At 39.9% G+C, this 17,235-nt stretch overlaps 1 protein-coding gene and 1 long non-coding RNA gene across 6 annotated transcripts in view; one reads left to right on the top strand and one right to left on the bottom strand.

The window, feature by feature from the left end:
- Window positions 1-17,235, bottom strand: part of LOC140224737 (uncharacterized) — a 50,658-nt gene that overhangs the window by 5,051 nt on the left and 28,372 nt on the right. The window contains exon 2 of one of the 2 annotated variants that reach the window (XR_011899991.1): window positions 17,070-17,150. The exons of the other annotated variant lie outside the window; for it this stretch is intronic. This is a non-coding gene — a long non-coding RNA (uncharacterized lncRNA). The remainder of the gene's footprint in view (window positions 1-17,069; window positions 17,151-17,235) is intronic. 2 annotated transcript variants of the gene reach the window in all.
- LOC109039932 (carboxypeptidase D) overlaps window positions 8,710-17,235 on the top strand; it is a 213,802-nt gene continuing 205,276 nt past the window's right edge. Inside the window, exon 1 of one of the 4 annotated variants that reach the window (XM_072301143.1) lies at window positions 8,710-8,894. In XM_072301143.1, coding sequence (XP_072157244.1) covers window positions 8,867-8,894 — 28 coding nt within the window. In that variant the 5' untranslated portion in view covers window positions 8,710-8,866. Of the gene's footprint in view, window positions 8,895-16,624; window positions 16,862-17,235 lie in introns of those variants that run through there. The other 3 variants (XM_072301129.1, XM_072301134.1, XM_072301138.1) reach the window with 3 other exon arrangements.

Genomic DNA, 17,235 nt, shown 5'->3' with positions numbered 1-17,235 from the left:
GTCAGTCCTTTGGACAAAAAATTCTGGTAGTGGTAAGCCTGCATAAAGGCATCGAAATCAGAACGAATTAGGTAAACCTTTCAATTGGAAACGTACCAAGTGTAATAAAAGAGGCCACAAACGCAAAGAGTGTCAAAGTGCATGGGACCAAAGGCAAAACTAAAAGTGAGACCAAAAGATGAGCTCAAGGCTGCCAAGTGTTTACCAACACATGTTACTTGTCCTTCCGACACGTGGCATCTTGACTCAAGCTGAGATACGCATAGGTATGACCAATTGCAAAGAATGGCTCATCAATTTTAATGATAATGTAGGTAGAAACCTAGAAATCGCAATAGCAAACAATACAATTGAACATTGAAAAGGTAAAGGAAATATTCTTGTAAATGTAGACGATAGAGAACGCGTAATAACAGATGTTGTGTACTTCCCAACCTTATCTACAAATCTTTTATCTGTTTCAAAAATGATGCAGAAAAATCTTGTCGTTGTTTTCAAAAATGAAGGCTGTCAAATTTACGACGTAAATAATGGTAATATTTCAGGTGAAGTCTGCTTTACAGCTTCACACTTTAATAGGCTGTTTCAATTAAATGAATGTGATAATTCTTACCATGATAAATGTATGACAAGTGTCTGATACTGCTACATTTTGGCATAGACGTCTAGGACACATAAGTGCCACCAACATGCAAAAATTAAAAAGTGCTTCTGACGGTTTTGATTTTGAGAATTCTCATGAACAGCCCTGTATTGCATATGCGCTCAGGGAAAACTCCATAAGCGTCCATTTAACTCAAGTGAAAGTCACGCCACAGATTTATTAGAATTAGTGCACTCTGATATAATGGGCCCCCTTGAAGTACCACCAGTCAGTGGGTACCGTTATGTGCTAATTTTCCTTGATGACCACAGTAGAAAAACCTTTGTTTACTTCTTGAAGCATAAAGATGAGGTTATCCTAGTAGCACAACTCCCTTATAGCATACTCATAATATACATACAGGGTTATTCAAAAGTTACGCACCACTGGCCATAACTTTAGTTCTAATTAAGATATCGATTTGCGGTTTGTGGCATCCTTCCTCTTATCGAGGGGGAAACTTTTTGAGGTACTTTCCAGTTCTTCGCCCCCTCCCCCCGGGGGCGGGGAGCAACTCAAAAATTTCAAATGGCAACCCCCACCATGTGATACATCGTTAGATAGAGCATGAAAAAAGAAATTTTTTGGCGCAAACCGGAAGTCGACCTGACCCCCCTATCAAAAGTTAGGGGGGTCTGAAGGTTATTTAGGGGGTCCGTACCTTCATTGTTTAGAGAAGCTTCGGCGGCTCTTGGACATACCGTTTCTCTTTTCAAAGAGTCCTCGAATACTCCAAGTCTGATACCGAAGTCTTCATATTGCCCCCGGGCCACCACAGCCCCACCGTAGGGGGGGATGGGCCTGTTACAATGAAACATTATATTAAACTAAAAAGTCACAGAAGAGCTTCAAACTTAGCATCAAGTCCGAGTGGAACTTCTTGCCAATGTTAACGCCAACGCAGTCTGCGACATGAAAGTGAGTTTTCAAAACTCTTAGTCCTCTGCCCCCCTCATTTTTGGTTGCAGAGCGGGTAAAAACCGGGAAATTCCCTAATTCACTACAAATGATGCCCGAAACTAGTGTCCAACTTGAGGAGGACCCTTGAAACGTTGCGATCAGTCGGAGCATTGAAATACAGGGAATGCCACCCCCTTCAAGTACGGCAACATCCAAAACAACCCCGCTGCCCCCCTCATTTTTCGTTGCGGATCGGGTAAAAACCGGGAAAATCGCCAGAAATGTTGCCCGAAACTACTATCCAACATGACGCGGACCCTTGAAACGTTGCGCCCAGTTGGAGAACTGCAACACAGGAACTGCCGCGGAATTTAAGGATGGATACAGCCATAAAACCCCCGCTGCCCCCCTCATTTTTCCTTGCGGAGCTGGTAAAAACCGGGAAATTCGCCAGAAATGTTGCCCGAAACTACTGTCCAACTGGATGAGGACCCTCGAAACGTTGCGATCAGTCGGAGCACTGAAATACAGGGACTGCCGCCCCCTTAATATACGGAAACATCTAAAACACCTCCGCTGCCCCCCTCATTTTTTGTTGCGGAGCGGTTAAAGACGGGTAAAAACCCTGTATTTCAATGCTCCGCCTGGTCGCCACGTTTCAAGGGTCCGCGTCAAGTTGGACAGTAGTTTCGGGCAACATTTCTGGCGAATTTCCTGGTTCTTACCAGCTCCGCAAGGAAAAATGAGGGGGGCAGCGGGGGTTTTATGGCTGTATCCATCCTTAAATTCCGCGGCAGTTCCTGTGTTGCAGTTCTCCAAACTGGACGCAACGTTTCAAGGGTCCGCGTCAAGTTGGACAGTAGTCTCGGGCAACATCTCTGGCGATTTTCCCGGTTTTTACCCGATCCGCAACGAAAAGTAAGGGTAAAAACCTTGTATTTCAATGCTCCGCTTGGTCGCAAAGTTTCAAGGGTCCTCGTCAAGTTGGAAAGTGGTTTTGGGCATCATGTCTGACGATTTTCCCGGTTTTTACCCGATCCGCAACGAAAAATGAGGGGGGCAGCGGGGGTGTTTTGGGTGATTCCGTACTTGAAGGGGGTGGCATTCCCTGTATTTCAATGCTCCGACTGATCGCAACGTTTCAAGGGTCCTCCTCAAGTTGGACATTAGTTTCGGGCATTATTTGTAGGGAATTAGGGAATTTCCCGGGTTTACCCGCTCTGCAACCAAAAATGAGGGGGGCAGGGGGCTTAGAGGTTTGAAAACTAACTTTCATGTCGCAGGCTGCGTTGGCGTTAACATTGGCAAGAAGTTTCACTCGGACTTGATGCTAAGAGGGTTATACAAAATCGGCGATTTTACCCCCCTCTTGGATTTTGCCCGGAGTTGGATATGTTGTTCCCTATCACAAGACACGCCTTTTTCCGGCGTTGGCAAGTTCACCCGAAATTTTTCCCGCGCGCTACAGCGTTGCCAAGTTGAAAACAGGCAAATCCCGTAAGTGGCGTTAAAATTGAGCTATGAAGTTGCGGTTTTAACGAAAATTCTCTAAAAATTACGTACTTTTAGGAAATGACCATCAATTTAATGTCGCATTAATTTTAACATGCATTGTTGCCAATTTTTCGATTTTTTAATTCGACTAATTTTACAAATCCGCAAATACCCAAAGAAGCTATCTTCAAATTTGAATAAAAAGTTGTCTAATCGATAGTTCGTGTGATTCCGCATCCATCGATATATTATAGCTCGCTGGAAAACTTTTGGTTCGCGAGATATCATCATTTTTGTAAACAGCTTTATGGAGCGACGACGCTTTTTGAGTCCGGGCGGATAGAAATTTTAGCCTCCAAAAACACAGGTCAGCATTAATTCCATGGTTTCCTATGTAATTTTTGGCGTTGAATCCGAATTTGACCATTTCATAACAAAATTGTCACCAAGAAGTTGCCAAATGTGGCAAAAATGGCTTAAAATCGGCCTTTTTGGCGGATTATAGCCAGTGACTTGCCAGGAGTTGATCAGACGACAAAATCGGTTATTTCCACAGTTAAAACTCGTCGAACTTTCTACAAGCTGAGTCAAATTCTTCCTGCTCACGGCAAAATTAAACACGCGACAAGCAGCAAACTGAAAAAAAGACACCAAAATCGGCGCTTTTTGCGGTTTTTGTCCTAAGTTTCTTGTTTTCCGATTAAGAGAATGTTTCTAGACTGAACGAATGAACAACATGAGCAGATTTTGGTGTCTTTTTTTCAGTTTTCTGCTTGTCGCGTGTTTAATTTTGCCGTGAGCAGGAAGAATTTGACTCAGCTTGTAGAAAGTTCAACGAGTTTTAACTGTGGAAATAACCGATTTTGTCGTCTGATCAACTCCTGGCAAGTCACTGGCTATAATCCACTTCTGATTCATGAATAAATGCTTTTTTATTAAACGTGCAAGATGAAAATGTTGTCATTCTATTAGGAGGGTATGCATGAGATTTCATAATATACTTGATGCCATAGCTTTCACTGCAACAGAACATCTTAACTATTCGAGCTCTGGGCATGCAACATAAAATGGATGTGTACATGATGCAACTCTCCTGCAAAGTTCAAAGTGGTTTTAACAGGCGAAGTAGGCTGATAAAATCAACAACTGCGAAATGAATTTTAACAAAGTTGGCCTGGTTTGAGTTTGGATCAAACGGTCAGATTCTGTTAAAAATCTTTTACGAACAGCTAATCCATTGATAAGTATAAACATTCACTTTTTGATCTGGTTTGATTTCATCATTTTTCATCTTACTTGCCACGGATCCTACAATGGAGCAGATCTTAATACAATGAGGATGATAAGTAACTACAGATCCTGATTTACATTACCTACATACTACCATTATCCTTGATTTTCCTTGCATTTCCCAATCATTTCTAATTACTTAATCTAACTCTTAAAATTGCAACCCTTATTAGCTTTACCTAGTTCTTGCCATATCAGAAGTCAATCTCAGCCTACATTTCCATTCAAATCATACTCGCTTGAGTCATAAAGACAATAGAAACTCATGGTTATAGTTAAAGTGATCACTTAGTCTGTGTCCTCTCAAAGCTGTGTCCAGGCACATTGAGCCATCTACTTAAAATACTTAAGTAAGTATTTCATTCTCTTTACTTCTAGGATTGTGAAAATGCTCAACTTGATGTTATTTGTCATAGTTTCTGGGGTAGTTGAACTGGCGTGCGAAATATCGCATTGATTAAATCAAATAGGTATCTTGGCACATCTTGAATTTTCGCCCCAAAAAGAACCGTTGCCCCTGTGCATGTAGAATCATTCTAGACCAAAAAATTGGCAATATTCAGATAATTTCAAGCAGGATCTTTTTTGGAAAAAACCTTGCATTCGATGGAGTTATCGATAACTGTATTGAATGCAAAGTTTTCTCCAAATAGGATCCTGCTTTCATTTCTCTGAATTCCGCCAATTTTATGGATTGAATTATTTTTAAGGCTCATGCCCAGGGGCTGTTGCTCTTTTTTGGCTAAAACCCCAAAATCTGCCAAGATATTTGACTTTATCATTGCGATATATTGCACGCCAGTTTTACCACCCCCGAATGTATGAAAATCACCTTAATTAAATTTTTCTACTCAAAGAGCTGTCATTTCAAGGAGGAACCACACCGCAGTACACTAGATTTAACGTGAGAAAATGCCTGAACACAACAGACCTATAGATTTACATCCATCATCATATAGGTAGGCATTGATTAACTCTCATCAAGAGCATTATTTGCGGTTAGGTATAGGCTTAGAGCAAAGCCATCATGAGTTGAGACTGAAGTCAAGTATTGTTTTTGTCACCACCCAGTGCCATCTGACTACATGTAGTAAGTAACTTGTTAAGTAGTGCTGATTCAGGACTGAGCAGAGATTGGCATTTTTCTCAACGTACGATGACTTCGGTGTAATGAGCGGGCTCTACTCCCACTGCTTCTGTATCTTGTGAATACATACTTCAATGAAGCAATTTAAGAGAAGGCGCAACTTAATTTTGGTGCGTGGGCTAAATTTTTATGAATGCCCCAATAGGTATCATTTCCAGAATAATTTTGGTAATGTTTTTTGTTCACTATAACGCGAACAGAGCCCAACCTGCAATGCTGAAAGGATGCGTGAGGCCGCATGCTGCGTTGATTATCACTGAAATACCTGCTACGGCTCTCTCCTATCTTCCTGCTCTGAATGTGATAACGATTTGATGGCGTTACCATGAACTAGCTTAAGATGAACACCATGTACGTACTTATGCAATAACAACCAAAGAGGAGTTGTTAAAAGTCATCGAAACAAGGGAATTAGCGCCTATAGAGAAACTCAGATACTGTCATTACCCCTAAAAAGATAAGGTAATAACTGATGCACATGGAAACTTACAGAACCAGACAATATTCCTAATCAGATTTCAACGAGTACGATTGTGTTATGTACCGAAGTTTAGGCATGGACCAAGAAAATAAATATTTATTCTCTTGGTCCATGGTTTAGGTTAGGAAGATCAGATGAATGTTAAGTGTGAGAAATGGAGAACAAGTTGAGTTACGTTATGGACGCCGTGATGTCTCTATATTGAATGTGGTGCCCATAGAGAAAAAAGGAGGTGTTTGCATCTTGAGGTTTGTTTACCCTGTGATGTAGGTCGGTACAACCTGGCCTTCGAAATCCGGATTTTGTCGTCCGTAATGTTGAACTGATTTTGACCCTACTGAGATGATGCGGAGGCAAATCTAGGGGAAATTGGCTTATTTCGCGGGAAAATTGAATGACCTTTGAATTGACGTATTAGGGGGTCCGGACCCCCTCCCCCCTTAAAATTAGTTCGAAGTGATTTCTGTGAATTTTACTTTAAAGTGCTTAAAATGTGGTAAATTTTCCCGTTTTATTTTTTTCTTTACGATTATTCGAACCGGAGTTATGATTTTTTTGAAAATAGGTCAAATTTAACCTTTGACCTATCATAACTCAGTCAAAAATTAAGATATTGATCTGCGGTTTACGCCAAAGCTCTTAGTTTTTTATGCTTTTTCTAATGATGTATCACAAGATAGGGGTTACCATTTGAAAAAAAAAAGTTGGGGGCCCCCGCGCCCCTCCTGAGGGTAGGACAAAAATTTTGACCCCCCCCCCCTTAAAAGATGGTCCCCTTTGAGATAGGAACATTCCCAAAGTTTCATTTTTCTATCTCGAACCGTTCAAAAGTTAGAAAAGGGGGCTGGACTTTTTTGGGGACTTTCACTCTCACCTCCAATAAGCTCCACAGGAGAACATATTATCTTTTGGGGAGAGGGAGAAACAAATGGGGGGGGGGGGGTAATTGACTTTGGAAGAAAAATCTTCCCGGGGTGGGGGGGGACGACATTTTCGCCGGTTGTGGGAGCATAGACGCTATTAATAGCGCGTCATCATAGGGATTCTCCATAGTATCGAATTGGATCCAAACAATAACATCGGCATAACCTCTTTCAATGCTACCAATGCGAAAATATCGGTATACTATATCGCTTTTCTATGACGTGGCACTAATAAGCAATAATATATGGAATGATTGAGTAGCTCGTTAGAAAAACTCCCGCATGGAACCACACTGAAGCAGTGAGAAAAGGGCGTGTAGTACCGATCTACCCCCCCCCCCCCACCCCCACCCTCCAACAATTGAAAATCCCAACCGATTTCCCTCCCTCCCCCCAGAACCCAAGGGATTTCCTGACATTATAATTATACATAGATTACAAATCTAATATATTTTTTATAAGTTTCTTATAACTATAATATATGTATTTTAAAATTGATATTATACATATATTGTACATATAATATACATTTAATATAGAATGGTCTTTTCAACCCTCAGCTCAAAATATATTATATGTATTTTATACTTATACTATATATATATATATATATATATATATATATATATATATATAATAGAATACTCCTTACCATATGTATATTATAAATATAAATTTTCAGATGTGCAATTGCGGATATTATCCTAGGGAAATGATTTGGACCGGAGTTATGGTTTTTCTGGCGCGGTGCAAGGGGAGCTGGTATGTCCCGAGGCCCAAGATCATGCATGCCCCCAAACGGACCACTAGTCTCGAGGTTTTGCATTTGTATACCTTTTTGGGTCATTCCTCGACAAAATTATTTGATAAAAACGACAAGATTAGGACAAATGAATATTACGCAATGCAATAAATTCAAAACCTCGAGGTTAGTGGTCGGTTTGGGGACATGCATGATCTTGAGACTTGGAACATACTAGCTCCCCTTGCACCACCCCAGAAAAACCATAACTCCGGTCCAAATCATTTCCCCAGGATAATATTGTGCTTGCTTTAATTCAAACTTAAACAATCTTCTTTCATAAGAGAATCGCTTTGTTATTATTTGTACGACCCCCTTGACGTCACAGCTAAAAATGGAAAAAATTGAAAATTTGAGCCTCGGCAACGTGGCAACGATGGATAAAATGTTTCAAATCTACCGATTTTGTAAATATTAGCAGAAAGCCGATGGTTTTTTTCTAAATTTTGAGACCAAGATCATCTCTCTAGGACACTCCGGCCCCTCCCGGCCTCCCCCCTTAATTTTCAAAAATCATCATTGTTTTGGACTCGGGAAGTGACCTTGTACCTATCAACTCTGAAAATATGTATTTCGATAATCAGGCTTAGGCTGAAAATTACCGATTTTGATTGAGGTCCTTCTTCTGAGGACTTTTAAATCTTTTTATGTTTCTTATCCATCGATCTGAAGAGGGCTGCGGTGTTTCCAGCTGAAATGCCTTGGTCAATTGTTATAAAAAAAAAAAAAAAAAAAAAACCTTGTTACCGGCTGTTTCAATTGTTTTAAAATGTATGTCTCGTCACGGGCTGGAGAGCGTTCAACATTTTTCATTTTCTCGCAGAAATTCACACTGAAATGATTCGGTTTAAAGTCCTCGGCTCCTGCAGGAACAATGAAGTCTCCGTTTATTAAATGGCTTCACTGTAACCGCTCCACATGGCAACCGCTAGAATGCGAGCACCGTTCGCTGTGCACTCCGAGGCAGGTTGCATACACGCATGCGTGAAGGCGTTGTTCCGAACGTCTGCCGGGTAGCTACCCTCAACCGCGCTCAGTGTGGATGGGTTTATGACATCGGCCGCTCACTTCTCGCGCAGTTATCGTGCTGCCGCTAATAGATTCGTGACCAGCAACCGTCAAGATCGTGCCTTGATCCGTAGAACTCCTCCTTGACAATCATGACATTATCATAAAGGGTCCAGAGATGATATTCGCCCCCTCTCCAATTCAAGGTTTGCGGCATTGAATTTTCGAGTGTTTATTAGCCGTTAATTATACCTAAATAAATCGCCGCTCGAATGCATGAATACCAAAAAGAGAAAAAACAAATGCAGCAGAGTCTCATTGAAGGGCAGTCCGAAGGGGGAGGGGAGAAGGGGAGCGTAGCAACCATCATCTCCTCTTTTTTAGGATAAAATCACCTGAAACTACAATGAATTCGTAAAGTGCCCAAAAAAAGTCATACGCACTGAAGGGAGAGTAGGTATATTAATCAATACCTAAATTAGGAAGAATTTGTTTAAGTATGCCAAAAGGGGAGTCAGGTAAAAGTATCCTAATTTCGGAAATTTTTTGGAATTTGCACATAAAATTTTACCGAACATTTTATAAATTCTCATCTAATCTCTGTAAAATTGAAAAGCAGCAATTGCCCTTCGTTTCGAATCGGTATATCAGATATTAAGACCTGCCCCGAATGAGAGTGACTTAAGCCACTAGGTATGTACCTATATAAAAATAAGACTTTTTGTAATTTTGTTTTTTCTTTAATATATACTCTGCGGACGTATGTGTATTGCCTTCGTTGTTTAAAGAGGTAACATGCTGAAGGAATGAGTTCATCGGACTGCGATCGATCAACGATACCTACATTGATCAATTTGAATTTAATTAGGGACTTAGAAAATGTTTTTCCTCATTGAATATTACTTATTGATCATAAAGACCGGTACTCTTACCTTGCAAGTATCGCACGTAGAGGAACCTAGAATCAAAGCGGGTACCTACGATTGCATCACCAAAAATGGACGAACCGCTCTTGAAATCGTTGGAAAAACGTGTGTTTAAATGGGCGATGCCGTTGCTCTTACAACAGCCGTTACTTGAATACTTATTAGTCGCTTTTTCAAAAGTTTTATTGACCTAATCGGTATTTTGGTGCTCTGATCATTTCAAAATTTAAGCAATATTGTGAGGCAGGCTTTCGAGAAATTAACCTCTAGAATCCGCGCAAATAAACCTCCAAGGCCTCTGATAGAACACAGGGGCGACTTCAACGAGACGCTTTCCGCGGCGCTCTCGGCGGACGTGTGATAAACGATTTCGAGTGGGGAGAGCCGATGCGACGCGTCGGGACGGCGCGGCGACGCGACGCACACTGTGATATTCGACCGGAAAAGCTGGCCAAAACTATTTATGACCGGATATCGCTGAGTTTTAGGAATATTTTACGACCAGGACTTCTTTTTAAGTGATACTATGCAAACTTTAACCACCAAACACATCATATTACAATTTGAGGAGAGTTTAAAGAGGATAAAGTTCCCCAAAAAGAGGTTTTTAAGGGACGCAAAGTATATGTGAGTAATGCGGTGCATTTAGATGAGTCTCTCCTTAGCCTACGGTCCACTCTTCAAAACAAGGACATTCTGTGACCCTCATTTATGGCTAAAACAACGTATATCACTTCAAAACTTGTAGCGCAACAACAGATCTCTCACATTGAGGAGTAATTGTACTTTCCTCCAAGAAATGAATATGAATCATTCTAGATACATATTTGATTTTTGACCATTTTGATTCAAAATCATTGTAACCCTAGTAGCAAAAATACTAGTATCAGATACGGTATCTTCAAATACCGTATTTAATTCGTATGTTATATGTATTTTATACATGTATTAAATACTTGAATCTAGATACAGTATAATATATGTATTTTATACATGTATTAAATATAAGTATTTAGATTCAGTATTTAATATAAATTTTATACATACAAAATAGATGAATTTTATAGGGAAATAAAATTTGTATTTTATATGTATTTAATTTTTCCCCCTGCCCGGCGAGTGCACTCCATGGTGAGTACCTAGGTATCAGTCATGTTCCCCAAGCAGGCCCCCCACATCCATCGGTGGGCCCCGGGGTCGGATCAGTCAGCGGGCCTCTCTTTTAGTAAACTATCTAAGGGGGGTCTGGGGGGACCGCCCCCAGTAGGTGGGGGGTTTGGGAGGCCACCCCCGAAATTTTTTAAAATTTTGCCTCCAATCTAAGTAATTTTTTAATTTAGAAGAAAGATGCAGAAAGTTCTAAGATGGTTAGTCGTATGTTCAAAAGATAGAACTTACAAAAATTAAGTAGGCAGTGTAAAATATGGTCATGTGGTATCTGATTTTTGCATTTGCCCATAAAATGGAGCTTTTCTGAGTGGTATAAGTTGAAGGCTACAGGGACACATCTTTTGCATAAGAAACATACTCCTATTTATGTACTCATTTGCCAACAAGTGTTACATATACACTTCCTACTATTTGTATATGTAGTAGATGCATGTTAAATTTGTATCAATGGTATGCATGATATGCAGTAAATTCATCCCTGCTAAAAATGTTTCATGGAATTCCATGGTATTCCGTGCTGTTTTCCATGGAATTTCATGGTGAAGACACGGAACTCCATGGAGAAGGCACGGAACTCCATGGAGACTCCATGGAGGAGACACGGAACTCCATGGTGACACCTGGGTTTCCATGGTGACTACATGGGATTCCATGGTGGCAGCAGGAGATTCCGTGGTGGCTACATGGAATTCCAAGGGAGTGTCACGGAATAGCAAAGGACATGCATTGAAACGCCGTGAAACATTGGAGACCACCACAAGAATCAACATGGTAATCTGGAAGCCTTTGATCATTGACTATCAGCAACTATTTGCTGTTTCGTTATGCATTATAGAATTAAGTTGAACTATACTCACCGAAGTTCACTAATGAGGGCCACTAAAATGTTTCATGTCATCAGTTATCACAGAATAAGTCTTGATTAGTGCACTGGCTACAACCGTCCTACAACCATGGCATTCCCAAGACAATGCCCACCATTTAACAATTGTACCAGTCGGTAGCAATTACTTTTCACACAGAGAAAGTATTCATTTAAAATATGATCAACTTAGAGATTTGCTATGGCTGACAGAGATGTAATAATAATTTGCCGCTTATACTCTGTTTAAGACAACTGAAATAACCGCAATAGTATGTCAAAAAACAGAAAACACGCAGCTTCTTCAAACCACGCATACAACGTAGGTACAGCTTTAAAGTCTGTCAATTATAAATCAAACGTCTATGTTTTGCAAGATTAGTTTAGACACTGACTATTCAATAGGATGATATTATGTACAGTGGAAAGCACGAAGAAAGACAGAGACTTTCAATTTTTTAGAATTTTCATTGGGGTAGGGGGAGTTAACTGCCTATGAAGGAAGTGTGTAACAAACTGATAAGGCAAAGTAGCGCCTGAAAGCAAGTTATATCCGATTGCCTTTACTGAAGCTCACTCATCATACTTCCAAATCTCCTGTGTGAAACCAACATTGAATTGTAGAAAGAACCGAATAGCTGTAATAGGAAAATCAATGAGAATTGAGATGTATCTATCAGAATTTTTTCATTCTATTTCTACGCATGGCCAAAATAAAAATTTGAGGAGTGATTACCAAGAATCCATCACGATACACTGCTGGCTTACTTTCAGTTTAATCAAAATCTACCAACTTCGAGGTAACATTACTTTCGTAACGAAGAAGGCTCGAATTCGAGCTGAAACTACTTAAATCAAATAAAAAAATTAAAACTTACATTATGTTCTGGCAGTGATAACCAACAACTCATCTTGTGTTTCTTTACGATTTAGCTCCGGCTCCTGTGTTGCAATCCTGCCCTATTTCATGTTGAAATTTTATTTTAAAAAAATGAAAGCAAGAATAGAACGCAAAAGTTGAAGGTGTGACATATGAAACATTATTGGCGTTACGCATTTCAATAATAAATAGGCAAATGAGTTTTTATAGATCATGCAGATTTAAATAAAAAATCCTCAATTCAATTCGGCAACTCAGGAGATGTGCCACCCCGCTCTGCCTCGCCCTGCCTAGTCGGTATTTTGAGGTTAGATTATCAACGAGGCGAGATGTCAGGCGCTGTGAGGTGAGGCTCTCGCAAACTTTACAGTAATTCTCAGATCAGTATATATTTCTTGACTTCCTGCTTTCGCTACATTACGCCAAATCCGAGTTGAATGCAAGGGCCTTGAACTGAATCTAGGTAAGTCATGAATAACAATGATTAGCAATTCCCATTACTGAATGTAGGCAAGGCACCAATAGGTAGTGATCCATCAGCGCTCAGTAACCTCTTTATAGATATAGAATCATAGCATTATGTACATTTATTTCTGCATTTTGATAAACTATTCTAACATTATTTGTTGAATAGTAGATTCATATGGGCTCACCATTTTCTCTATCTTCTCTTTGGTCACTCCTCCGAGTCAGCACCTCAAACATGAACCGTGATCGAATTTTGGTCACAGACTCCCTTATCGTGTTTTCAGCACATGCTAAACACTCTAACTGCATTCCATTCCTAGCTGCTCATCAGCTCATGTCATCGTCCCCCTAAGGGATAATATCAGATTTCTGTCAAATCATATGAGATCGCCATCTCCTATCGTTTGCCGTAACCCATATAGACTGTGTATTAAATTCACGGGTGATAACTAGGACTGAAAAAGAAACCATAATTACAGGCCCTCCTAGATTTTTTTGCCGTGTGATGGAAACTAAAGCCCACCTCAGATAGTCCAAATTTTCCTCCACTTATTTTGAGTGTAAAGTTGGATTGTTTGATACGGACACGAGAACGTAGAGCTCGGGCATCGTATGTTAAGACAATCGTCAATCTCTGATTAGCTCTGAATTTGCACCACTTAACAGGTTGATACATGTAGTCAGGTGGCACCACTGGTGAATGGTGACATAAACAATACTTTTGACGTCTTTGTCTCAACATATAATGCCCGAGCTCTAACATTTGTTCGAGAAGTTGAACGGAAACTTTGGTGTGATGTCACTTTCAAATTTTTGTTCAACCTCTCAAAATATTGTTGTGTTCTCGTGTTGTATTACACGATCCAACTTTTCATTTGACACAAGTGGAGGAAAAGTGTGGCCGTCTAAATTGAGCCTTAGCTATTACTGGGTATTTTTATTCACAAATGTGAGTAGTGTGAGAGATATATCTGAAGTTACAGATGAGGCCTGAAACTCCTAACTCTAGAGGGCTAAAACATCACATCCTTATCAATGATGTTTCAGCGAATTATCAGATGTCCAATAATTTACTTCCTATTTTTATGGCTACCAATACAATAATTTTGAGGTTTTCAACAAGAATTTTATCTCATTTTTAGCCATAAAAATTATTTGCTATCCTCAGAACTTATTTTAACTTCTCAAGAAATGTTGGTTGGCTTCACCTTGAGATTGTTTTAATTTAGTGCTGATCATTGGTTGTACTCAAGGTTTTGATGCACTGTACATTATTCATTTTTCAGAGCTTTCATAAAGACACTCCAAGACATTTACCTGCTTTGTTCAGCTGCAGCAATCGCCATTTGTTTCCTATCATCTGGCAGTTCCTTTGATCTTATCGAACAGCCATTCGCAGGGAATTGGTGGCAACTTTTAAACCATCCAGATGCAATTAAGCTTCTCAGACAGAAACCAAAATCTACAGTTCATATATCACTCTCTTGCCCGCTAATTTGGACAGTGTTGTGATTATTTTTGGTGCTGTTTTCCGTGCTTATTGTGAAATAATTTAAATATTTTATCACAATGTCAACTTAATGAAATCTACATTTAAACATTGCATGTGCAGTATGTGAAGTAAAGGTACAGTGCGGTAGTTTCTCAGTTGTATAAACTGTTAAAAGAATTATTACATCTCTGTCAAGTATAGTTGGTACCATGTATCTTCAAGTTGGTGAGTGTATCATTTTCATTCATTTTGATTACAAGGTAAACTTGTAAATTTTTTAATTAAATATTAAGAAAACCAGCAAATTTGAGTAGAACAGTTTTATGATGACTTATAGAAACAACACCATAGTAAATTGATGGTGGAAACCTGCATGAGGCACAATGAGTGCTAAGGAAGGTTTCCACGGTACAAATTTTCTGTGGTGAAATGTTTCATGGTAAAATTTTCCGTGGAGAAATTTTCCATGGAAAAATTTTACGTGACCAATTTTACGTGGAGAAATTTTCCATGGAAAACACCACGGAATTCCATGGAAAATTTTTAGCAGGTATTAATTCGTTTCTGGATACATATTTAATTCGTATCTAGATACGTATTTAATTCGTATCTAGATACGTATTTAATTCGTATCTAGATACGTATTTAATTCGTATCTAGATACGTATTTGATACAGAATAATATACGGCAAAAAGAGCAAGTTTATACAGTATTTGGATACCGTATTTAATACGTATTTTCCAGTATTTAATATGTATTTAATACGTATTTGGATACGAATTTTTTTTGAATCTTCATTTGTATTTTATATGGTATTTTGGCTACTAGGGAAGTATGAAGGTGCCGGGACTTTCATGTATGAAAACGTATTTGATAAATGGTCAAAACAACATCCTCCTATTATGATTGTTCTGTTTTCGATTCCGGTGGAGGCTAAACTTTATTATTCTGGAATATATTTTTTTTTTTCATATGCAATAGAGTGGATGAAGAGGGATCTTTGCTCCTGCCTACATGGGAATAGGGAATAAATAGGAACGGAGAAAAGATTTTTGCTCATGAATTTGACACTTATTGCTGCTCTGATCACTAAAAATTCGAGAGTAGTTATACAATACTCTGACAACAGCAACTTCAAGTTCATGATAATGGAAAATTTAACTTTCATCACGTCCCTTTACAATCTGGTAGCTAAGGAAGAATGGTAAAATTACTTTTACGAGGCCTCAAATGTGCCCTGCAGCGTAATTCCATGGTGCCAGAGAGTCACTTTGAAGCCCCGTCCGACGGTTGCATGGACTCTTCGTCTGTCATCTGTCTTACTACTTATACCCTTTAAATTATACTCCAAAATTGAGGGCTCTGGCGGAACTCTGTGATACTTCCAAATGTACTGTTAAATCGGTGAAAAATATAATACTTTAATTTTTAAAAAAGAACCGAAGGACGCATTCTGGACGCATCTTCAAATTTTTTTTTTTAGAAAAACGTATTTTTGAAAATGGCTGTTTTTCGACCCCCTCTCCCACCTCCCTCCCCCACTTGATACATTTTCGTACAAAACTAGCACAAGACTTTGACAATGCTAAATTTTAATTTTTTGAGGGGAGGAACGCTTAAATGAATTTACCTGACAAGGGAGTGTATTCGAGTACCTTCAACGAGAAAGTGTCAATTGATACCCTACCTGACAGGTCCGCGGTAACCCAGGAAATGATCGATACAATAAATAATAATAATAATCGATCTCCAGGTATCACCCTGCTCTCTCCAATGAATAAGAGATACCATCATCTCCTGGATGATGTTCGCAGAGCTATTCCGCGCCTGCGAACGGTTCTCTGTGTATTTAGGCCGGGTTCAGGAGCGGACTGATCGACGTGGCCGATTCTCGTCCTGTCCAGTGCCAGCACGATCCGCCGGCCGGAGACGACCACGACGGAAAAGACTACTCGGGACCACCGTACCGTGCCGCGCTAGCAGCAAAAATGACGTCATGGCAACTCATTGTCAGAGTAAAAGTCATGACGTCACCTGGGTACGAGTTCCAGTTGACCTTGATTCCTGCACCATAGGCGTACTCCCGTTGGATCCGCATGATGACCGATACCGTTAGCCCCTCCGCCCTCCGCGCTCAGGCGCACCCAGTGTACAGGTATCCTCAGAGGAGCTAACAGAGGAGGCAGGGGTTTGGACCTTAGTACGGCCGACGCAACGCCGCTGGTTCAGTTCAGTCTGAGTATTCGAACCTCCTGATCGAGCTGCTGATATCATCGCGACGCGACGACGCGGTCTGTGGTCTGTTTGGTGCAGTGACAACGTGTGCGACCGGCAGGCTCCAGGGACATTACTAAGGACGGCTTACGTTTTTCAGGTAAGATAAGTACATAGGTACTCATAAGACTTGCTGCCTGCTTTTGTAACTTTTGACCTCGATATCCTGCTCATTTCTTGAGCATCCCACTCTTGTCGTAAAAAAGCGATACTGCGTAGTCGATTCGGCAAAATGGTAAGTAAAGCGTCATGTCAAAGAATGAAGCTGCGTGCTAGTGTTCCTTGCGCTAATAAAAATAAAAACTTACAAAATGAAAAAAAATACGAAAGTTTTGGAGCCAGCCAGTGGAATCAATGCAAGGCAAAACAGCAAAAACCAAAATAGGTAACTGAAACACATATACATATAAAATTTACTTCACTCTTTTTGTAAATCTGTCCCGAAGTAATGAAATCTCTAGTTCAAAACGGTGG

Source organism: Bemisia tabaci, chromosome 1 (genome assembly GCF_918797505.1).
Source record: "Bemisia tabaci chromosome 1, PGI_BMITA_v3".
In the NCBI taxonomy this organism is placed as follows: Eukaryota; Metazoa; Arthropoda; class Insecta; order Hemiptera; family Aleyrodidae; genus Bemisia; species Bemisia tabaci.
The sequence above is the reverse complement of the archived record's forward strand: the minus strand, read 5'-3'. Positions and strand labels throughout refer to the sequence as shown.